At 40.1% G+C, this 24,038-nt stretch overlaps 1 protein-coding gene across 1 annotated transcript; it reads right to left on the bottom strand.

Annotated features, from left to right (window-relative positions):
• Positions 1-3,046: 3,046 nt before the first annotated feature.
• On the bottom strand, positions 3,047-23,773 carry LOC125481625 (zinc finger RNA-binding protein-like). The gene is made up of 3 exons (XM_048593439.1): positions 23,629-23,773; positions 22,553-22,631; positions 3,047-3,350 (listed from the first exon to the last, which is right to left on the bottom strand). The coding sequence occupies exons 1-3, from the start codon at positions 23,663-23,665 to the stop codon at positions 3,062-3,064; spliced, it is 405 nt and encodes a 134-aa protein (XP_048449396.1). The 5' UTR covers positions 23,666-23,773; the 3' UTR covers positions 3,047-3,061.
• Positions 23,774-24,038: the final 265 nt, after the last annotated feature.

Below are 24,038 nucleotides of genomic sequence, written 5' to 3'. Positions count from 1 at the left end.
TATCTGTGGACCTGCACTCAGGCACAGATCACCATTTTTGTCAAGGAAAAGGAGACAGGGAGAAAAGAAAGATAGAAACCTTTAACAAGAAACTACATTACACATTTACCAATATGTAGAATTATTGGTTGAGGTTGAATTTGATACAGATCACTGCAGAACAGAGTGGAATGAGAGCTGATGTCTTTTTAAAATACCACATTCAAGTAGCTTTATCACAGCCTTTCCCAAGTAATTCTAAAAAAATTTACATCCATCAATGATTCCAAATCTGATCTGGAAAGAGTTCAGCAGAGAAATTACTCCGGCAGACATGATCTGATTTTGCAACAGGACAAGAAGTGGTGCAAAGTCAGAATTACCTTCACTTTAAAAGGCACTTGCCCTCCTGCATTAAATTTCTACCTAAATTGGCCCCACTTCACAACCTACCCACCTATAAAATATACACCAGATTACAAGGATTAGGAAGCTTGAGGTTTTATCAATTCAAACGTGCAATCATTCCTGAACTTCATGATACCTAACTACAGATTTTTACTCAAGAGCTTCTGAGAAAAAAAAACAGCCATAACTGTAGAATTTCATATCAAGTGTATGGTATCAAGACAACTCCATTTAGAGTTTGAACATATATGCTGCAATTTCACTATGGAAAACACCAGTTAAAGCCAATATTCAAAAAAAGTGATGCATATGGAATACAGCAGTTAATTAAAAACTACACACATCAAGCTAAACTTAGCTAGTTTAATCTTGTGCCACACAAGGGATGGTGATGGCCCAGTGGTATTATCGCTAGACTATTAATTCAGAGACCCAGGTAATGTTCTGGAAACCTAGGTTCAAATCCTGCCATGGCAGATGGTGGAATCTGAATTCAATAATGATCTGGAATTAAGAGTCTAATGATGACTATGAAACCATCGCCGACTGTCAAGATAAACCTATCTGGTTGACCAATGTCCTTCAGGGAAGGAAATCTGCCATCCTTACCTGGTCTGGCCTACATGTGACTCTAGACCCACAGCTATATGGTTGACTCTTAACTGCCCTCTGGGCAATAAATGCTGGTCCAGCCAGCGATGCCCACATCCCATGAACGAATTTAAGAAAAACCAATTTTGAGCAACTTTGGATCAATTCCATAGCCATTCATATTGGGCAAATAGTTCCTGAAATTCCTGAATCACCCCCCAAAGTCCTAAATTAAAAAACACATAAAAATTAGACTTATTCAGCATTATTACATTTTCAATATTTGTGCATTAATTCCAGTATTTCTGCACTGCCCGTGTTTTTCCCCTTAATAGTCTCCAAGCACATTCAGCATAAAACAGACATAATGCAACCTGTAAAAGAAAATTTAATACAATGTGTTACTTACCTGGTTATTGGGAAATTGAAACTGAGCAGACTGCCTTCCAAAACAAAAGTGAAGCACATAATCTAAGGACGCAACATTCTACCATAGAGATATTTTTTGGGGGAAGAAATAATTTCAGTTTTACAGCAAGTAGAACTGCCACTGACAAAATCATTTAAAATGGGTAGCATATTATTTATGCAACTCAGGCCCATTACAGTTGTTGTATCACCCAATTGTCAGTCTTAAGATATTTAGGGAAATGAAATATTGTTTCCAGAATTAAAACCAGTCTTTGAAAGGTTCCCATTCCATAGAATGGCAAGAACTGTTAACAGATTCACGAATCAATCTAAAAGAAATGTCATGTTTGTCAGTAAGGTGCATTGCTCCAGCTCAAAAACGTACTTTTGTTGGAATTTTGAAATTTACTACTGCCTCAATCAAGTTGAAACAATACCTATACCACCTCCAGTTAGAGCAATATTCTGCATTACCAATTATACTGTGGCTTTAAGAAAGGACTATTTTAATAATCTGAAATAGAGCAACCATTTACAGATACATATTCTTTTGGGAAGAAGGAAAGAACACTCTGGATGTACATTCTGGTTTGCTCATTATGGCTATCCTACAAGTTTGATTTCTGGAGTTACCCAATATGGAATTAGAAACTTTCAATGATTTCAACAATTACCATCTCCGTTCAGAGGTAACTGCCAAGCAAAATTCTTTGTCAATTTGCTCATTACATCAGATGTCAAAATGTATCAACATAAAGACACTTTACACCAAGTGCAGAGCTCCCTAGACAAATGTTGCAAGAGCAATGCATACTTGCCACCTCTGATAAAACAGAAAGGACAACGTAAAATATGAATATTGAGGATTTTAATTCATTCAGCAGTTTGTTGCATGCAATGCTTCAAAAATGCAATTACAGAGAAAACAATCCACAAATAAATCTTGCAAAGTCATTATATTGAGAATGACTAGACAAACCTATCTCTAATAATTTTAGCAGACCTGAGTAAGCCGTTCATTCCCTTGAATGCTGGCAATCTATATCTCAACTCCTTGTGACACCTTTACATAACTGATATTAATTGAATTGGTGATTTTGAAATTTCCAACTGATTCAATATCTACGAAATGTAGAGATGAGTCCAGATTTCCAATACACTATAACAGATTCATTTCTGATTCCAAATTCACCGACCTAGGCCTAATGTTATGACTGTAAGTGAAAAAAGCCCTCAATGGCTCATTGTTCACAAATGCTACGGCATTCTGAGTAACTACTTTCCCCAAAGCAAAGTAACCACCAACACCTACAATTATTAGATCTCTATGCCAGAAACCAAATAAACAACCTTTATTTCCTACTTGCAGCCAGGTTCCATTATTTAATTTAGAAGATTCACAAATTCATCAAAGCATTTATTCATGCAGCACAAATTTTTGCAGGTATTTTAGTGGATGGCAAAACGGATTATTCATTTGTAAAACCCACCTTAATGTATGCAAGCTACCCGGTTTCATCTCATCTTTGAAATGGTCAAAGTAAAATCAGACTTACTGTGACACAAGTGAGACAGATGAGCATTTCCCATTACAGCATTAACCAGAATATAATTTTGTACCACCCCCTAAACACAAGTGTTATCTCATGAGGTGCCATTAGTAAAACTGATGTTATTCTGGAGCAGGAAATGCTATATAGGTTACCTGATAGTTTTGCGTTGTCGCCGGTGTTGGTTGTGGTGTAGTTTCTGGTGGTCTTTGTCCATAGTTGTAATCTGTCACAGAGTGCACGGCTGGATAGCTTCCATAAGCTGCTGAGGTCACTGGTCTCACTGCTTGTGTAGCGGGCACAGGAGCATACGCTGCAGTGACTGCATGGGCTGTCGGTGGAGCTTGCTGTACAGTGTAACTGGCTGGCGTGGATGGATGTGAATATGCAATGCCAGTGGCAGGCTGTGCACTAAAAGAACAAATCAGCATAAATCAGTCGGTCTAGAGGGAAAATATTTGGCAATTAGAGCATTTTTTCCATTAATATCCACAAAATTAACAGGAACATTCTTTAAAACAAACTTTGCAATTTTACCTTAACTGGGACCAGGGGCCCCTCAAGTTCTGCTGACTTTGCACAATGGAGTTTTACTGGGCCTTAGGTCTTACTCGCTAATTTTACGTGCTCAAGCTTTGTGGTTCTGAAAGTTTGGAAACAAGCAGGCAAATACTCAACAAGTTCACCATACAGAAATTGATGCATTATTATATCTTGCCTGCAAATTTGTTTGGTACCTATTATCAAGTCCACACAGACAAAAGTCTTGGAAAACTCTAATTTATGGTTTATTTACATTCTTTTCCTCCCTTAAAGTATATAACTTTATATTAGTCTGCATTGAATTACATGTCCAATATATCTGACCACTCTCCTATTCAGGTTACGTTCTCTTCCAATGCTTGGGTCAGTGGCACAATTCTCATGAGTTGGAATGTTGCAAATTCAAGTCCCACTCATATGTTTTGAGAACATAATTTAGTTTAACGCTTAAGTGAAGCACCAACGAAGTGCTGTCACGTTCAAGTTCTCACGCTTTAAACAAGACATTAAAACATTTAACCAACTTATTCAGGTCGACATACAAGATTCCAGTGCGCTGAAAGAAAACTAAGAAACTATTCTGGTGTCCTGACCAACATTCTTCCCTCAGCCAACATCAAAACAGGTTATCTGGCAAGTTTTCTGATTTATTTATGGAAAAATGTGTTGCACACAAATTGGTTATCCTATCTGTCGAAATGGAACAGTGACTAGAATTCTGAATTAAATAATTAGATTTAAAAACAATTGTGGAGAAAGAGCCACTTGAATGCAAACTTCTTTTCGGCGTATTTGGAACAGTAGCCACAGATTCAAATCATGAGAAGTTGATGGAGTAAATAGGGTCCAACAATTCTCAGTGGCAGAAGGGCCAGTAACTGAGTACAAAGATTGAAGACAAGTGGTGAAAGAATCGAGCCTTTCACTTCACAAATTTAGGTGACTTTCAGCTTCTTCGTTGTAATTATTTAGATTGCAAACAGCTGAATTCCCACCACTGACTGTTGCTGCACTCTTCATCCACAGGCTAACTTGAAAGTACTCCTTTTATGCCTCCTTGCTTACTGTCCATACTGTCGCGAGGTTGGATAGAGTACTTGTGGATTGGAAGGCAGGACGTTAGAATTTGGTGTTTGTGAAATGCTACGGGGAAAACAGTGCGTGGTCCCTTTACAAGATGATGTGCTTTTTCTATGCTTAGAGATTCAGAGAGGATGTCTGTGGGTTTGCAGGTGCACAGAGCACCTGAATTGAAACATTTGCATCAAAAGGTTGCACTGTTTGCAGTCAAAGCAGCATTTTACCAAGACAACAGGTTTTCAAATTTAGCCAATTAATTTAAACCAGGCCCTCAGATACCAAAAACCAATTAAATTTAAATCGGATGGTTTTGACAACATGGGACCAATCTACTGTAAGAAATTGATGTCATCAAGGGTACAAAAGACAAGGGCATTTGGAAAATCGGGGTACAGCCAATTGTCATCTGCCAAGAGAACAGCTCTCAGCTCTAAAAGAAAGAATCAGTGGCTCTCTCAGAATTCGATAAGCCTTAGACTAAGCTTCATCTAAATTAAAAGGAACCTCTGGCAAAAATAGTTAATGTTCCTGACAGAAGGGCTCACCAAGAAGGCGCCCAAACATTCCAGATGATGTAGCCTGGCTGTAATTTTGAAAGACCAACTTCTAACTTTTTAAATCTTGTTTTATATAAATGGGACTTTTATTTATTGGAAGAGCAAATGGTAAGAATCTTACTTATTCTGGAATAATTGGTAGTTCGAAGGGGTTTATTCAGGTTGTTAATAGTTTAGTTAATGCGTTCACTGTCAGAATTAGATAAATAAATTGTTGCTTGCTGATGATAAAGTGTGTCAGAGGTTTATTTTAGTTAACCACTCCTTTATAACAGATTGGGGGCTCTTTTGATAGATTACAGAGCAAGGCATGCCTCTCTGGCTGCTTTGGTTTTAGCTATTAGAGGGTCGACCTCCACTTTATAACAATGGTCACATATGTAATAATCATGGGGGACTTCAATATGCAGATGAACTGGGAAAATCAGGTCGGTAGCAGTTGCCAAGAAAAGCAAGTTGTGGAATGTCTAAGATTTTTTTAGCGCCAGCTTGTGGTTGAGCCCACTAGGGAATAGGCAATTCTGGATTTGGTGATACATAATAAGGCAGACTTGATTAGGCATCCTAAGAAGAAGGAACCCTGTGAAGGCAGCATCCATAATGTGATAGAATTCACCCTGCAGTTTGAGAGGGAGAAGCTTGAATCAGATGTAACTGTATCACAATTGAGTCCAATGTTAGGGATGAGATCACGGAGCACTTGGAAGTGCATGGCAAAATAGAATGAGTCAGTATGGCTTAATCAAGGGCAGGTCATGCCTGCCAAATCTGTTAGAATTGTTTGAGAAGGTAACAAGCAAGTTAGACAAAGAGGAGCTATTGGACGTGATCTAGTTGGATTTCCAGAAGGCCTTTAGCAAGGTGCCACACAGGAGGCTGCTAAATAAGAGCCCACAGTTTTAGGGGCCAGGTACTGGCATGGATTGAGGGTTGGAAGACTGGCAAAAGGCAGAGAATGAGGATAAAGGGGTCTTTTTCAGAATGGAAACTGCAACTAACAGAGTTTTGCAGGGATCAGCGTTGGCCCACATTATAAATTAAATGATCTGGAGGAAAGAACTGAGGGCATTATTGCTAAGTTTGCAGATGACAGAAAGATGGATGGATAGGATGCTCTTTGGAGTGTTGGTACAACTCAATGAGTCAAACAGCCTCTTTCCATACTGTAGAGATTCTATGATTAGGAAGGAGATCAAAGATTATGGGGAGAATTAGCAGAAGAATGGGGTTGAAAAATATATCAGCCACGATCGAACGGTGCAGGTTTGATGGGATGAATGGCCTAATTCTGCTCTTGTACCTTTTTGTCTTATTAACTCCAACTACTGTTATCTTGTCCTTTAGCACTTTTGTGTAGCTCCTTATCAAATGCCTATTGGAAATCCAGTTACATCTACTAGTTCTTTATTTGCTGTGCTAGTCGTTACCTCAAAAAAAATCTAGTAAATTTGTAAAGCATGATTTTCATAAAGTCATGTTGATTTAGGAAATCACAGTATGATTAGACAAATCACATTGTTAAAACCTCATTAATAATGGATTACTGCAATTTCTCTGACAAGTGTTACACTAACCGAGCCTAGATATTCCACCTCGTCATATCTCCCTCTCTCCTTTTTTGAATAGTGGTATTACATTTGCTAACTTCCAATTTACTATGGCTATTATAGAATCTAGAATCTAGAGTATTTTCAAAACCATACTCAGTGCATCCACAACTTCTGCAATTCTCTTTTAGAATTCTAGGGCTTTGGCCCTCCGTTGGTAGGAATTTGTTGGATTTTAGTTCGTTACTTTTTATACATTTAGAAAACCGATAAGAGCTTTTGCATGTTCCCAGCTAGTTTGCTCCCATTTTATTTTCTTTCTCCAATCAACTTTTTGGCGGCCCTTTATTAGTTTCTAACACTCCTAATCCTCAGACTTAATCCTAATCTTTGCAACTTTATTAGCCTCTTCTTTTAACCTGACATTATCCTCACCTGCCGGAGTAAGCCAGCAATGAGTAAGAAAGATCCAAAGTTTGTTTTTCAATTAAATATATTTTTGTTCAATACTTTGAATCATGTTTGAAAATGTTTCCCACTGTTTATTTACATTCATACCTTTTTAAACTTATGCACCCAGTCAACCATTGTCAGTCTTCCCCACATACCCATGTAACTGGCATTAAATTTACAATTCTTGTTTGCGGCATTGCATGGTCTCCAATAAATATACACTCTCTAAGACACAAAACCCTAACAAGAAAGGTGAATCTACCATGGCCAACAAAACAAATTAAAGACTGCATTAGATCAAAGAAAGTGTATTACAACATTGCTAGAAAATGTGTATGTTTAAAGAGAACAAATTAGAATCAAAAGAGAAGATGAATGCAAGTTAGTGAGAAACGTAAAAGTAGACTATAACATCCTTTAAAACAGCATCCTGCTCACATGGCCATTTGTCAGTCCTTGCATGCTGTAATACTCCGCAAATCAGTGCAAACTGGAGGAACAACATATCTTCAGACTAGACACTTTACACTTTACAACCTTCTGGACTTAATATTGTGTTCAACTCACTCCCATTTCTTGCCTTCTTGTTGCATTCTCTGTCACCATGTTCTTTCTCCCAACTCCAATGGGACCAATTGTTCTTTCCAGTTTGGCAGTTGGTGACACCATTGTTCGGCCATTCTCACATTCTGAATACTTAATCTGCACTGTCAGTACCATTTCTCCCCTGGAACTCTACCTCCACACTATTGCCTAAATGCTGTCCCCGCCACACTTCATGTCAGCTCTGAAGAAGAGTCATCTAGACTTGAAACGTTAGCTTGCGCTCTCTCCGTGGATATTGTCTGACCTGCTGTGATTTCCAGCACTGTATTCATTATGAAAAGAAAAAAATTGGCATGAGAAAATATGGACCCATTGTAGACACACACAGAAACATTTGAACTGGAGAATAGGGAAATGGAGGAGTAATTAAGCAATTACTTTTGGCCGGCTTCATGAAGGAAGATTCAGAAAATCTACCAGAAATACTAGGGAACCAAGGGACTTGTGAAAATGAAGAACTGATAAATAAATCAAGTAGGACTTAAAAAATTAATTGAATTCAAAATAGGAAAGTCTCCTGGACCAAATGAGCTACATCCCAGGGCTGAAAGAGGTGATTCTAGAGATAACAGATGAATTGATGGTTATTTTTCAAAATTCTATAGATTGGGAAAGATTCCTACATAGTGAAAAGGAGCCACTGTAACCCCATTATTCTTGATGGAGGGAGAGAGAAAATGGAGAACTATAAACAGGTTAGTTTCATGTCAGTAGTAAGGAAATGTTAGAATCTACTTTAAAGGGTATGATAACTAGATACTTTGGACAGAGTCAACATGGACTTACGAAATGGAAATCGCTACTGACAAAACTGTTGAGTTTTTTTGAGAACGTTAGTCCTTGCAAAGTTAAAGGAGAATTGGTGTAATCATATTTGTGAACAGGTAAAAGCTAACTACAGAAAGTTTATTTTGCATTTAACCCTAAATTACAAGTTATTTCAAGGTTGGTCAATTGCTTGGTGCTCTATTGTTGGTGCTGGGGGACATAATGATAAACTTTCTCTCAGTATTATTGCACAGTTTAAATGCCAAATCTGGAAAACCGATTCTGAAAAACTTGGGTTACAATTTCAAAAGTGTAGTTAGACAAATCTCCACACTGGCAGTGTGACCCAGTATGGATACAGAATAACTAGAAAAAGGGTTGGCAGATGCCGACCATACATCTTATACAGTCCAGAACAATCAGAGCAGTACTTTGCAACTCAACTGTACAGAGAAGGAATGAGTAGGGAAAAGGAATTTGGCTATTTGTAACGTGGGAAGTACTGATTACATCCAGCCAACCTGTATTTTCAAAACTCTAAACAATGTCCAATGTTAGATGTGATTCTACGATTGGACATAATCCTGAGTATGCTAAGAATTACACTGATACTCAATTTAAGACCATCAATTGGGCTTGCACTGCGATAGTTGTGTGTACTGGATGTTATATATATTAATACACATTCTTTGCAAATGGAAAGATAATGTGCACACATTATGCCAGTTTCAATTTAAATATGCAACAGCCATTCTCCAGTTCATTCCTCAGGGCAATACCTAACCAGAGTAAACCTGCCAACCTATCAGCACATTCTTCTCAATTTACACTGGCATTCTTACAAATGTCCTGATGAGCACAAGGTGAAAAACTGTGACAACAGGTGTCTTTTGTCAGCAAGAGAAGTTTTGTATTACTAAATGTTTGGCAATTTTTTTTTTTTAAAACTACTTATTCAGACATGATGCAACATGTCTGGGGCAACTTGAACCTGGGCTTCAGGTCAAGAGGTAGGGACACTACCATTACACCACAAAAGTCTTAACGTCTATTTGTAAATATTTTTTCAACCTGTTCAGAGATGGTCTTACCCGTCTCTGAAGCAGATGTCACTTGAACCTGGGCCTCCTGGTCCAGAGGTAGAGATGTATCCACTGCACAGAGCCCTAACAACTAATTTTTCCCAATCGAACCTATCTATTCCCCTTAATACCTTGAAAACATTTATCAAATCACCTTATCCATCTAAATTTAAGGAACATAGCTCTAGTTTGTTTAATCTCTCTGCATAAATTAGCTTTTTGGACTCTAGGCATTCATTCTACTAAATCCACACCATTTCGCAAATGACAATGTTTTTCTTAAGATATGGCACCCAGAACTGTTCAAAATACTTCCATTTGTAATCCACTCAATGTTTTGTATAGTTGAAACATGACTTCCATTTTTTTCTTGTTTTCCAGTTCTCCAAATATAAAGACCAACCTTCCATCAGCCTTTTTAAGTGTTTTCTGTGCTTGTTCAGATCTATAGGCTGGGAATCTCTCCCTGCTCCCCAGACATCCACTGTGCTTTTTCACCATTTGCTAAGTATCCAGTCAATTCTTTCTTTCTTTAAACACAAATTCATTTGCCATAGTTTTACCCATTCACTCAACCTATCAATATCTCTGAAACATTATGTTTCTTTCTTCAGTACTATATATGTAACTGAAATTTTGGATATGTGGCTTTCCAGCTCTAGGTCATCAATAAATGCAACGAACATTCAAGAGGCCAGAAATTGAAGGAGGAAACCATATATTGCAAATTAAAAGAGTATTTGCCAATTATTCTTACTTGATCTCCTCCCACTCAGCCTAACTAGGACAAAATTTGTCTACAATTCCATAAGCTACAACTTTAGTCAACAGTCTCTTATGCTGGATTTTATTCAATACGTTCTCAAAGTCCATATAAATAACATCCACAGTTATTCATCTTCAAAGAATTTAATCATTTTCCATCAGGTATAAGCTACTGTTTACAAATATGCACAATGTCTCTGATCAGCTGAAAAAATTAAAGTGTAAAGTCACCCTATTCTTAGTTATAGGTCGTAGTAATTGCCTCAAAAGACATTCAACTAATAATAATTTTCTGGTTACCCTTCTCAAATGGGCAATGACACGCCATTCCCAATGTAAAAGAAGGTTCACAAATTGAGATTGGGATCAACTTCGGACACAAAACAAAAGAGGATCAAGATGCTGATACTAAAACGGAAAAGAAAATATGAATGAAAACATATCAGAAACATAAAAAGGAAGACTGCAAACGACAAGGAAATGGCAGATAAACAGGCACTCAGTAACCGTCTTCACAAAAGCAGATACAGAATATCTCCCTGGAATATGAAGCAACCATGGGACTGGTGTACCTGAAGAGAAAAATAAATTATTAATAGAAGTAACACTTGAAATGTTACCTGATTTGAGGGCTGATAAATTTCCTGGAGCAGATGGGCTTTGCATCAGGGTAAAGGAAATCACCACAGAGGCGGTGCATGCATTTGTGGTTAACTTTTAGAATTCCATGGAATTCTAGAAAGTTTCTGGTGACTGAAGGTGGCAAATATAACCCCACTATTAAAGGAGGGAGGGAGGAGAGTGAAGAACGAAGGGCCTGGTAGTTTGATGTCATTAGGAAGGAAAATGTTTTAATCTAATATAAAAGGATGTGATAAATTGAACATTCAGAAAAGAATGTCAAAATTGGATAGCATCATAGAATCCCTACAGTGAACAGGCCATTCAGCCCAACAGGTCCACACCACTCCTCTGAAGAGCATCCCACCTAGACCCATTCCCCTATCCTTACATTTCCCTTGTCTAACCCACCTAACCTAAACATCCCTGGGCACTGTGGGCAAGTTAGCATAGCCAATCCACCTAGCCTGCACATCTTTGGACTGTGGGAGGAAACCAGAGCACCCGGAGGAAACCCACGCAGACACAGGGAGAATGTGCAAGCTCCACACAGACAATCACCCAAGGCTGGAATCGAACCCAGGTCCCTGGTGCTGTGAGGCAGCAGTGCTAACCACTGAGCCACCGCGTCGCCCATTAAGCTCGACTCTGCTGGGATTAATGTGGATTTCTAAAAGGGAAATCCTGTTAGAGAAACTTAGAATTTTTTGATGATATTACATTGTCCAGAACAAAGGAGAATCAATGAATATAGTGTATTTGAATTCTGCAAAAAGCTTTTGACTGAGGTCCCACACAGATTATTAAACACAAGTAGAACAAGTGTGATTAGGGGAACATACATATCATTATGGATTGAAAATGGGTCAATAAAAAGCAGAGATTTAAGAATGAACAAACCATTCTCAAGTTGGTGGGCTGCTACCAGTAGAGTGCTGCAAGGATTGGTGACAGGTCCACAACTGTTCACAATCTATACAATTGATTTATATATGGAGACCAATGTTATATTTTCAAATTTGCTGATGACACTGAACTGTGTAGGAATGAAAGTTACGAGGATGCAGCAAGGACAGGACCTGAATATTGAAATGCTTGTGACATTCAAGGAGGCCAGGAAGCTAGGAAAGGATGATGGGAGTGGCTCTGTTAATTAAAGTTGATATTAGCACAACAGAGAGGGATGGCCTAAATTCAGGGAACCAGAACAGAAGTGGTTTGGGTCAAGATGAGGAGTAATGAAGATAAGAGGTTACTTGTGCAGGGTCTCTATCAGTAACCACGTGGTAGGACAGGGTATCAGGGAAGAAATAGAAGCTTGTCAGAGGGTACAGCAATTACCAAAGAGGATTTAATCAACATATAGACTGGAAATATCAGATGGGCAAAATGTAGTCCAGATGAGGAATTCATTGAATGTTTTTGGAACAATTTCGTAGATCAGCATCTTACAGAACCAACCACACAGCAGGCTATATTAAGAGTTGGTTCTGACCAACAAGATAGGAGCAATTACAGACCTCAATGGAAGCGGCCCTCAGAAGCAGCAACCCTAATATGATTGAATTTTACAAATGGTTTAAAGGGAGAGAAATGTCCGTCCAAGTCCAATTTTTAAATTTAAACAAGAACAATTATGAGGACATGAGAACAGACCAAGCAAAAGTGAACTGGCAATTTAGGGTAGGGGATAGGTCAACAGGAAGTGCAGTGGCAAACATTTGAGGGATAATCAAAGCACAGGATTCATTCCAACAAATAAGAAATATTTTAAGGAATGGACCTGTCATCTGTAGTTAACAAAAAGTCAAATATAGTATCAAAAGCAAAGAAAAGATATATAACCATACAAAGACAGGCAGCAGGTCAGAACATTGAACAGAGAATTAAAAAATGCAAAAAATTACAAAATAATAAAGAGAGAAAAATCAGAAATTTAGTTTAGAAAAATTAGAGAGAAAATTGGCCAAAAATATAAAAATTGAAATGAAATGTTCTTTTTAAATATCTTGGAAAAAATAAATTAGTTAAAAAGTGAGTGTTGGTCCTATAGAAAATGAATCTGGATAATACGTAATGGAAGATAAGATAACAAACAAATTAAACAGATATTTTGCACTGGCATTCACTAAACATGACATAATAGCTTTAAGTCAGGAATTGAAAGGGAGAGAAGAACTCAAGAAAATTACAATTACCCGGGAAGTAGTACTGAGTAAATTGTCAGAACTGAGAGTTGACAAGTCCCCAGGTCCTGATGGAGATCATCTTAGAGTCTTAAAAGTAGTTAGTGGGATAGTTGATACATTGGCCTTAATTTTTCAAAACTCTTAGATTTGGGAAAAGCTCCTTTAATGTGGAAAGCAGCTATTGCAACTCCTTTATTTAAAAAAAAAGGGGGTGGAGGCAGATAGCAGGAAACTACAAGCCAGTTAAACATTTTTCACAGGGAAAATGTTAGAAGCTATTATTAAAGACATTATAACAAGGCACTTGGATAAACCAAGGTAACTAGGGACAGCCAACATGGTTTTGTCAAAGGGAAATCATGTCTAACTCATTTATTGGGGTTATTTGAAAAACAACTTTTGCTGTGATAAGGGGGATCCAGGGGATGTATTGTACTTAGATACCCAGAAGGCACTTGATAAGGTACCACAAAGATAATTGTGGAAATTAAAAATTTGTAGCGTTCAGGGTAACATATTAGCATGGATAGAAGTGTTGGCCAATTAACAAAAACTGTTTAGGAATAAATGAGTCTTTTTCAGGCTGGCAAGATGTCACGAGGGATGTGCCACAGGAGTTGGTGCTGCGTCCTCAACTCTTTACAATTTCTACAAATGATCTGCATGAAGGAACCAGAGGTACGATAGCTAAATTTACTGATGACACAAAGGTAGGTGGAAAGTAAGTTATGAAGAGGACATAAGGAGCCTACGGTGGCATATAGATAGGTTAAGTGGGAAAAGATCTGGTGAAAAACGTATGTCATGGAAAACTGTAAAAATGCCCACTTTGGCAAAAAGAATTTTAAAAAAAGCACACTATCTAAACAGTGAGAGGTTGCAGAAATATCTGGATGCCTTGCTGCATGCATCATAAAAGGTTAATATGCAAGTACAACAAATAATCAGGAAAGCTAACAGCATGTTACATTTTAATGCAAGGAGAATTAAAAGCAAGAGTAGAAAGGTTTTGCTTCAGTTATAAAGGGCATTGGTGAAACTGCATCCGAGTACTGTGTACAGTATTGATTCTAGAACCAAGGGACATAATCACAGAATAAGGGGCAGGCCATTTAAGGTTGAGATGAGGAGGAATTCCTTCCCTCAGAGGTGGATCAATCTTTGAAATTCTCTAGCCCAGAGGGCTGTGAAAGCTCAATGATTGAGCAGGTTCAAGACAAAAATCAATAGGTTTCTGGAGACTAATGAAATTAAAGTGAGATTAAGGGATTTTGACAGGTGAAAGAAAATGGCATTGAGCAGCTGCTCTGCAATGATCTAGAATGGCAGGGCTGGTTCGAGAGGCTGATTGCCCTGCACTTGTTCCTATAAAAGAACTTGAACTAATTCAGAACTGCCTGCAGCACTCCTACCCTAGTAATATTTGGTGGATTAAGCTCAAAATATTTCAACTTGAAATACAAGTTATTCATGTTATAGTCACTACCCCTGAATATTATTCACTTAAGCTCATAACTGTCTTAGAGAACAAAGAAAAACTGAAGCAGGAACTGCAGGTTGACTCTATAAATATTAAAAAACGTTTCGCTATTATTGCAAATTTCATTTTCACTCCCTTTACTCATTTCATCTGAATACAGCACTATGAAACTAAATGCATAATAGAGGTTAGAAAACCAAGGAGTGAAAAATTGCAACAAAAACAGAAGTTGCTGGAAGCTCAGCAGGTCTGGCAGCATGTGAAGATCTAACCCTTTCGAAGGGTCACCGGACCCAAAACGTTAACTCTGATTTTTTTTCTTCACACATGCTGCCAGGCCTGCTGAGCTTCCAGCAACTTCTGTTTTTGTTCCTGATTTACAGCATCTGCAGTTCTTTCGGTGGAAAATTGCAGATGCATTCAACGTTCCATTGCCACGTTAAAAATATAGCAATTGACAGTAATAATTAAAATGATATTAAAATAAATGCCAATATGTCACCAAAGCAAATGAACTATGAAAACATAAATGAAAAAAGTTGCACAATTTAAAAAAAAATTGAAGGAGGTCAGTTCAATGCATCAGAAATCATCTATAGAGCCAAACTTCTTGAATGCTACTGGTACTGCATCTCAACAGGCAAATGGAGACTGCCCCACTGCACTCCTGACCTGTACCACTTCGATAGCGAAAAGGGTTTAGGCAGTCAGGATGTGAATCACTCACCACAAAATACACAGCTTCTAACCTGCTCTTATAGCCACTATATTCATATGACTGGTCAAGAATCATTTCTCATAAATGGTGACCACATAAATGGTCACTGTCTGACAGGTGAATGACACACCTTACTATTCAGTGGCTCAAGACTGAATGTTGTCCAGGTCCCCCTTATGTGGACATGGACTGGAACTAAACACGCAGCAATCATCAGTGAACAACAACTTCTAGCTTTACGAAGAACTCCCATAACAATATCTTGAGGCTGAGCCGAAGGTTTCCAATCGCAATCTTCTTTTGTACCAGGTCCGGGGTTTCTGCTATGATGTGTTCTGGCAACGTGAGTTGGCAATAACGCAATTGACAAATAGGGCAACAGTATTTCTAAAATGCAAACTTTGTGTTGGCTATAACATGATTCCATTGAGTCCACTGGACTTGCTCTTTAAGAAAGGAATTGAAATTGTGCCACTTCACTATTTCCCATCAACCTGCTTTTTGGTTTTCGAGAATTTATTCAATGTATTTTTCAAAGTTGTTATTGAAGGGTTTTCTTTTACCTACAATACTCAAGCTGACACCTAACCATTGATTTATAAAGTTTTAGGACAACTTCCTTGTTGTTGTAAATTATGCATCCATTTATGTTCATAGTCTAACACATCTGCCTTTCTCATCAAAAATTCACTGTCACATACTTACAAGTTGCATTTACTTTCAGCAGCCACTTATCTGTCTCTGCTTATCTTTGACATCAAATACAAACGCTAAGCCATCTCTTTGCTCTCAGACAAAATAAATATGGAGCACTCGATAGATGCAGAGAGCGAGACACACGCACATGCAGAACGAGCGAGTGACACACACACACACACACGGAGCTTGAGTGTTCAGTAATATTTTTTGGTGCTCTGCCCCTAACCCTGTTTTTCCCCATAGGCCCCATTATCTCTATAGCACAATCTTGTACAATGCGATGTTACTCTAGAACACAACTATTGCGTTATAGGAGAACCCCCTATATGACTCTAAGCAGTCCACTCAAATCACAGTAACTTCGGACTCCCTAGCGCCACACTTGTCAAAGGCTGCTTTGGTTGCAAGGACAGTCACTCTCACTTCGCCTCTGGAATTCAAATCCTTTGTCCATATTGGGACAAAGATCATAATGTGAACTGGAGCAAAATGGGAACCTAAAATGAAGATTAATGAATAAGCTATTGTCTGTACTCGCTCACTTGTCACTTCATAATTGAGAATAACCTGATGAAGCAGTAATTAGTCAGATTAGAATTATTCTGTGTTTCATGGACAGGACATCCAAGGAATTTTCCATCTTGTCACCTAGATGACAGTGTTGAACCTGCACCGGAATAATTAGGTTGTAGACTTGCCTCATTTAAGCACTGTGCGCGAGATGTTTCCAAGAGTTCGTAGAATTTCCGTACCCAGCATACATAGCTGTTTCAACATGAAGGTGTTCTCTAAGGATTGCACAATTTTCAGCAGCATATGCAATATCTCAGATGAAGTATTCCATGTCTATAACCAACAAACCCTGGACAACATTCAGGCTAGGGATGATAACTGCTAAGTAACACTCGTGCCACATTTGGCAGGCAACAATCATTTATAACAAGAGAAAATCAAAACCTCAACATTCTGGGGGATAACACTGAACAGAACCTGAACTGGGCTAGCCATATAAATACTGTGGATACAAGAGCTAGTCAGAGGATAGGAGTGCTTAGTGATGTGGCTCAAAGATAACAATCTCTCCCTCAATGTCAGCAAAACTGAAGAGCTGCTCACTGACTTCCGGAAGCAAGGAGAGCATGCAGCTATCTACATCAATGGAGTTGAGATGAAGACAGTCGAGAGTGAGAGTTTCCTAGGAATGATGATCACTAATTTGTCTTGGATCACACACACTGATGCAATGGTCAAGAAAGCATAACACCTTGTTTTCCTCAGGAGGCTAAGGAAGATCAGCACGTCCATAAGGATATTCACAAACTTTTAAAGTTGCACCACAGAAAGCATTCTATCTGGATGAATCGTGGCTTGGTACAGCAACTGCTCTGCCAGGACTAAGAAACTATAGAAAGTTGTGAACACAGTCCACACCATCACGCAAACCAACCTTCCATCCACTGACTCCCTGTACACTCCTCTATGCCTCAGTAAGGCAGCCAAAGACCCCTCCCACCAAGATTACAAATCTCCTCCAACCTCTTCCATCAGGCAGAAGATACAAAAGCTTAAGCACACGTACCAACAGGTTCAAGAACAGTTTCTTCCCTACTGTTATTAGACTTCTGAATGGACCTCTCAAATTTCAAATCTAATGTTGATCTTGCTTTCTATGCATCTTCTTTGCAGCCGTAACTGTATTCCTTGCTGTGTTCAATCACCCTATGATTTTTGTATGTTATAATCTGCCTGTTCTGCACGCAAAAATATTTTCACTGTATTTAGGTATGTGACAATAATAAATCAAATCAAATTCTGTGGCAAATAACTCTCTCCTCAGTGCCTGTCCACCATCTACAAGTCAACAGCATAAAGGAATATTCGCTACTTGCCCAGATGAGTGCAGCTCCAACAACACTAGAAACTTGACACCAGACAGGACAAGGCAGCTTGCTTAATTGGCACTTAGAGTCGTAGAGTCATAGAATTGTACAGCACAGAAAGAGACCCTTTGGTCCAACTCGCGCATGCCAACCAGATATCCTAAATTAATCTAGCTCCATTTGCCAGCATTTGGCCCATACCCCTTCATCCACAACCTTCAATATTCAATCCTTTCATCACCAACACACAGTAGCAACAGTGCGTACCGTATATAATACGCACTGCACTAACACACTAAGACTCTCAGAGAGGACCTTGCAAACCTCTGACCTCTACCACGTTAAAGGACAAGGGCAGCAGATGCATGCGCATATCACCACTGGCAAGTTTCTCTCCAAGGCACACACCATGCTGACTTCAAAATGTATTATTGTTCCTTCACATTCACGGAGTGAAAATCTTGAATTCCATTCCTAATGGCACTATAAGCTTTCCCTCCAATCCTAGGACTACAGCAGTTCAAGGCAGCAGGTCACCACCACTACTTTCTCAAGGGCAATTAGGGGAAAGATAATAAATGGTGGCCAAATGAGCAACACCCACCATTGATGAACAAATTTTTTTTTTTAATTATCTGTGCTGAGGACCCAAAGAAGGAGCTAAAATGGATCAACTCAGCACTTCTCATTGAGGACAGTTTTAAAGACTTCAGCCTTGCCTTAACTACATCACTGAGGATGGCAATGTGAAGCCACATCCTCCCATCACTTCTTGAACTGTTTGCCATTAGTCATGTCTGAATGTAACGGGGCTACATAGCTTTTAACTTTTCTGTTGCTTGTGGATGCTTAGATCTATCAGATGGTATTTCCACAACTGAGCGTGCATGGAATCCTAAACGGTAACTTGACCAGGCTGCCAGCTGATTTGGCACTGCTGCTGACTTGGTCACCAACATCCAATATTGAAAAGGCTGGGCAATATAGTTATGACAGGCTATGGGTTACAGATTGTGGTGACACACAATTTTGCAACTCAATTTAAAACAATGCGCAGAAAAGATTGAAGGATGCTAATGGAATTCAGAGGATGCAACAATAAGAGATTAAGCAAATTGAGGGTTACTTTCTGAGTAAGTGAAAAGGCAAAAGACATCTGACAGAGGTGCTCAAATTAGACAAAGGTTCGACAGAGAGGATTGGGACAAAGCTCTTCTCTTATGGGCAATATAAGAGGAATAATTATTAGACAGTTAGTAATAGACCAAAGTAGTAATTTATGGGAGACACCTTTATACCAGCAAAAAGGAATTTAACACCGAAGTAGTTGCTACCAGTAGTGTTGACACATTTAGGTTTCATTCAAATAGTAAGGTAAAATCACCACAGTCTTAGCAGACCATAGGACTGCTCTCAGAAGCAACTGGTGGTAGTTTAACTTCAGGGTCACCACAGCTTAGGCAAGGGGAGAGGTTGAGGAGGAGAGTCCTTCACGGTAACCACAAACCCATGCTGTTAACTTCACACTACATCACAAACCTGCCATCAGCCCACTAAGCCAACTGAACCACGAGTCAAATCAAAAACATGGGGTCACTGATGATTCAGGAAGGTGGGAAGAGGTAATTAGAATAAGATAATGCTCAGGATCAGTATGAATGCCAGGATAGACCAGTTAAGTTCAAACGGCTATTTCTGTGCAGATTTTACATAACACGATGTGGCAAACACCACTAGTAAAAATCAGAGCTTTGTACGAAACCTCAAAACCAGGTGCCATATTCTCAGGCGGTCCCAGACTCCAAAAGCATGAAGTTACACAGCTCCTTTCATCTCCATTTCTCCTGAAATCCACAGGCTTTTCAAACCCAGGCTTGGCAACACCCAACGACAAGCACTTGACTGATCTTGCCTCCTCTCAACTATCCTATCCTTTGTGGGATCTACACTGCAGGCCTGAGTCCTTCGCTTAGGTTTTTTGAAGCTTTTCTTTCATAACTAGCTTATCACTTTTCAGTACTGACAATAAACACCAGCCATATGAAATGTACAGTTAGTGCCTATCAGCTACTAGGTACCAAAAAGGAAAACAACAGAACGTTCAGCACCACAATCAGTAATGCCATTTCGTGTAAACATCCATTCTCAGATTTGGCTGGTCGACTAAGTATTAGGTTTTGCTCTCATGTGAAAATTGGTTACTACATTCCCGAATAATTTTGAAATAAAGATACCCCCACCTCCCTTTCTTTCATGAAAGCCATTTTCGGAAACTATTCTCTCATCTCTCTCCTCCACTGTGAGGTGAATTCTTGGATTTCTTTTTGTAAGACTGAGGTCCCCTGAGCAGTTGCCTCTATCACTCTCCTATTAAGCTAACCCTGAACTTGTACCTCGTTCTATTTTCTCTCCAAACTCTCAATTTCTCAGAGCTCATTGTATCCACAAGAACCATCCCCTGCTCTTTCAAACCTAGTCCTGCTAAACTAACCAACCAGCTTTCTTTCCTGGTTCCCATTTCAGCTGGCATTATCAGTTTCCTCTGTGCAGGTTCTGTCCTTTTCTCCTCTAAATCTGTTATCACTTATCTCCTCAAAAATGCCCTCAATCTCTACCTTGCAAATTACCATCCAAGCCTCAACTTTTGTTTCCCCTCCAAGCCTCAACTTTTGTTTCCCCTCCATATTCCTGAATGCGTTCTCACCTCCCAAATTCAAATTTGGATCATAAGAATAAATAGTCAGGAACATAAGTAGACCATACGGGCCGTCAAGGCTGCTCTGATATTCAATACCAATCAATCCATGATACTAATCACTGGCATCAACTCCTTTCCTACCCTTTCCGTGGAGTCCGATTTCATGGGCAATCAAAAATCTATTTCAATTATGAAATTTCCACAACGTTCGAGTGGAAAAAAAAATTCAAAGACTTACAACCCTTTGTGTGAAGAAATATATGAATATGGTCAGTTTCCCAGAATTCCACTTTTAAGTTAATTCCCTTTAATTTCTCACCCATGCCACAGCGCTGAAGTAGTTTTCAAGGTAACAAAATGATATGACAAAGGCTGACAATTTCTCATCTTTCTTCACCTGTCCACAACCTTTGGCAGTTGACTTCTCCTTCAGCCAGCTAGGTTGGACTTAAATCATTCTCATCTAACCATGGTTAGCAAATTATCAATGGTTTATTTTCCCATTTCTACAGTTACTCTTAATTTCCCAAAGATCTCTCTTGCCCACCCAATCTTATGTACATGCTGCTCCTCGGCAACATCCAAAGAGTTTCCACACGTATCTAAGTCCAACTCAAAAGCTTCTCGACCACTCTGCAGTCTCCAAACCACTGACGGTTAAATAGAAAACTTGCACATGAAAGAATACAAGTGTGCTACCGTAACGTATGCAAAACAAATGCTTGACCATTTCAACAAAACCAATTGTTGAATGCAAAAATAGTTCTGCTATTCGGAAATTGGGAAACGATTCCAGACAAGGAAACAGCTACATTTGTACTATACGTGAAATCAATAGAGGGGAGGCCTAGAAAAACAGATATAGATGACAAGTCAGAATTCAAAAGGGCCAAGGATGTTGACAGGATTTGACAAGAGCCCCCCAATGGAACACAACTTTTTCAATTTTTATGTTTGAATTTCATCCTAAAATCCAATGGCTACCAAACTTCTGTGATTAAAGGTCAGCCAAATTTAGGTGAAATTAAATGTTTCTCGACAGGAAACTTTTTGCAAAACTGATTTACTAATAAAATGAGTTTCTTCTACAAATAATGCATTTAAAAAGGAAGCAGATTATTCAATAAGACAACAGAACATATTTCAACTGCTAACACTAAACTACACTGTCGATTTCACAGTTTACTAAGAGACGAGTAGTATTTTCTTAGCTTTACAATGAGACGTTCCAACCCATTCACAGATCATAGAATATTCCAAAAGTCAGAATCTGAAATAAGCGAACTAACTGGATAGGTACTCTAATGCAAATACAGTTATGATAAATGTTTTAAAAATATAGCGAACGATAAGTAGAAACAAGATGAAAACCGGTTTAAAGATCAGAAAGCCTAAAGCTAGGCAATGCTCCTCCCATGGAACGATAACGGTGCAGTCATAGGGCAGCAACGCCATCATCTAAACCGGTGGCAGAAAGGTAAAATGAGAAACGAGGCAGGTAGTTGCCACCTGTACCTCCCCCCTCCTCAACCCAACCCAACACAACCAAACCCAAACCCACACCCACATCGAGGTCGGTACCTGGGCTCCTTCCCCCATGGTCAGGGAAGGTGTGCAGCACTGAATCCCGAGGGGAGAGAGAGTGGGGAGAGGAGCTGCACCCAGTGACTGTGCACATCTGTTCGTTGCTGTAGTCCGGAGGGCCTGGTTACGGCCGCCATTTTGCGGTAACCGAGGGTCCCGCCGTTAATTCAGACCCAGCACGAGGGGGAATGTAAGGGTTTTCATGTGGGGGAAGGAATGAGAGGGGAGGGGGGTGTGAGAGGAAAACAGTTTCGCTACTGAGGGAGGGATGTCCGTATGGGTAGCTTTGCCGGCGTTTAACGGTCCCTCCCGTACTGGACCGGCTCTGCCACCCCCCTCCTACCTGTACTGAGCGCCGCCATGCGCGAATCCGTAGTAGTTACTCGCCGCCATCTTGGCGTCTTCGCCCAACCGGCCGGGCACTGCGTCACGTGACCGAGCCGGCGCCGGGTTGTGTGGGGGGGGAAGGGCAGGATAGAGGGAGGTGGGGGAGAATCAAACAAAACTTTATTAGCATCACCTCTGCGAACCACCACAATAACGATCGCAAATAACTTCCATTCACGACTCTCAATCGCGGGCACACTAGTGCCCCTTGACTAAATAAAAACTACTGCAGTCGGTCATTGTGTGAGAGAAGAGTCTGTGAACCCCTAGGACATAATAAAGCGAAGCCGCGGGGAGGGGAACGAAAAGTCTCGGAATACAACATGAGCAAAGCGGCTTATTGCACCAGCTTTTGTTTTAATTGGAGTTGATCATTCAATCGCAGTTCAGTCAATGTCGTGAATGGCGAAGGAAACTACCAGACTCTTGAATCGACCACAAGTCAACCAAGCAAGAAAGAAAGGTTTTCGAGGGGAATTAAATAATAATGCCATGGACTTTAACGTTTCGAGTTCGGTGACACTTCTTCAGAACCTGTTCTGAGAAAGAACCACTGGACCCGAAACGTTAACTCTGCCTACTGTCCAAAGATGCTGCCAGACTTGTTGAGTTCTACCAGGAAATTCTGCTTTTGTTTCAGATTTCCAGCATCTGCAGTTTTTTTTTCAATCCACGGTCTTTACTGAATGGGGCCCTGCGGCATTATGGATGGACAGACCGGATGCCTCCGCCCTACCCGCCTTCCGATTGGCCGACACCCCTGTCAATCACGGGCCGTTTCCGGCTGCTGAGGAAGAAGAGGAAAATTCCGCGGAAAGCGGCGGTTCCGTGAAGCCGGGTTCGGGACACACCAAACTCCGGCTGGGCGCCCTACCCCGAGCTGCTTCAGATACTATAGACTGAACACCGCCCGAGCCACTGATTTGAAAGGGATGAGGTAGCGTTTCTCCCCGCCTCCCGCACCCCGGCGGCTGGAAGCTCCTGGCGGCAGGGCCGGGTGATGCGGTAGGACCTGGTGCTATCGGTACTCACCGTAAGCGAAGGAGACTATCGGACATATAGGAATCATTAGCTTCCCTGCGTCTGACCGCGACCTTTCACCTCGCCGATACCCCCCACTCCGCGCTCCCTGTGCGCACACATACACCGTCTGCGCGGTGACGACGTGACCGGCGCCGTGCGTGCGCGCGAACGTGGCTTGGAGTCCATTCAGGGATAAAAGGGGTAGTTTTACCTCCCACCCGACAGGCGGCGCTGCGTACCTCCCAATCAATGCGCTTTTATGAATCCCAAGAAACGGGGTAGGTTTAAATTCTTCCAACAACCTCATGAAACTAGAAAAGTATAGTAGTAATACTGGCAATGTTGTAAGACACGTTTATCCCTTAACAGAACCATCAAAAGGGTCCATTTCAATTACCAGGTAATACGAATGTTGATAG

The sequence above is a fragment of the Rhincodon typus genome, unplaced genomic scaffold (genome assembly GCF_021869965.1).
Source record: "Rhincodon typus isolate 14 unplaced genomic scaffold, sRhiTyp1.1 hic_rhity00002871, whole genome shotgun sequence".
In the NCBI taxonomy this organism is placed as follows: Eukaryota; Metazoa; Chordata; class Chondrichthyes; order Orectolobiformes; family Rhincodontidae; genus Rhincodon; species Rhincodon typus.
Note: the sequence above shows the minus strand (reverse complement) of the source record. Positions and strands in the feature narration are given on the sequence as shown.

Excerpts from the sequence above, each read along its gene's own strand:
- LOC125481625 (XM_048593439.1), bottom strand. The coding sequence starts at position 23,665 with ATGATTCCTATATGTCCGATAGTCTCCTTCGCTTACG. Across the intron at positions 22,632-23,628 it reads GATAGTCTCCTTCGCTTACG|TGCCCGGCCGGTTGGGCGAA; the intron begins GTGAGTACCGAT and ends CACGTGACGCAG. Across the intron at positions 3,351-22,552 it reads CATGGCGGCGCTCAGTACAG|TGCACAGCCTGCCACTGGCA; the intron begins GTAGGAGGGGGG and ends TTGTTCTTTTAG.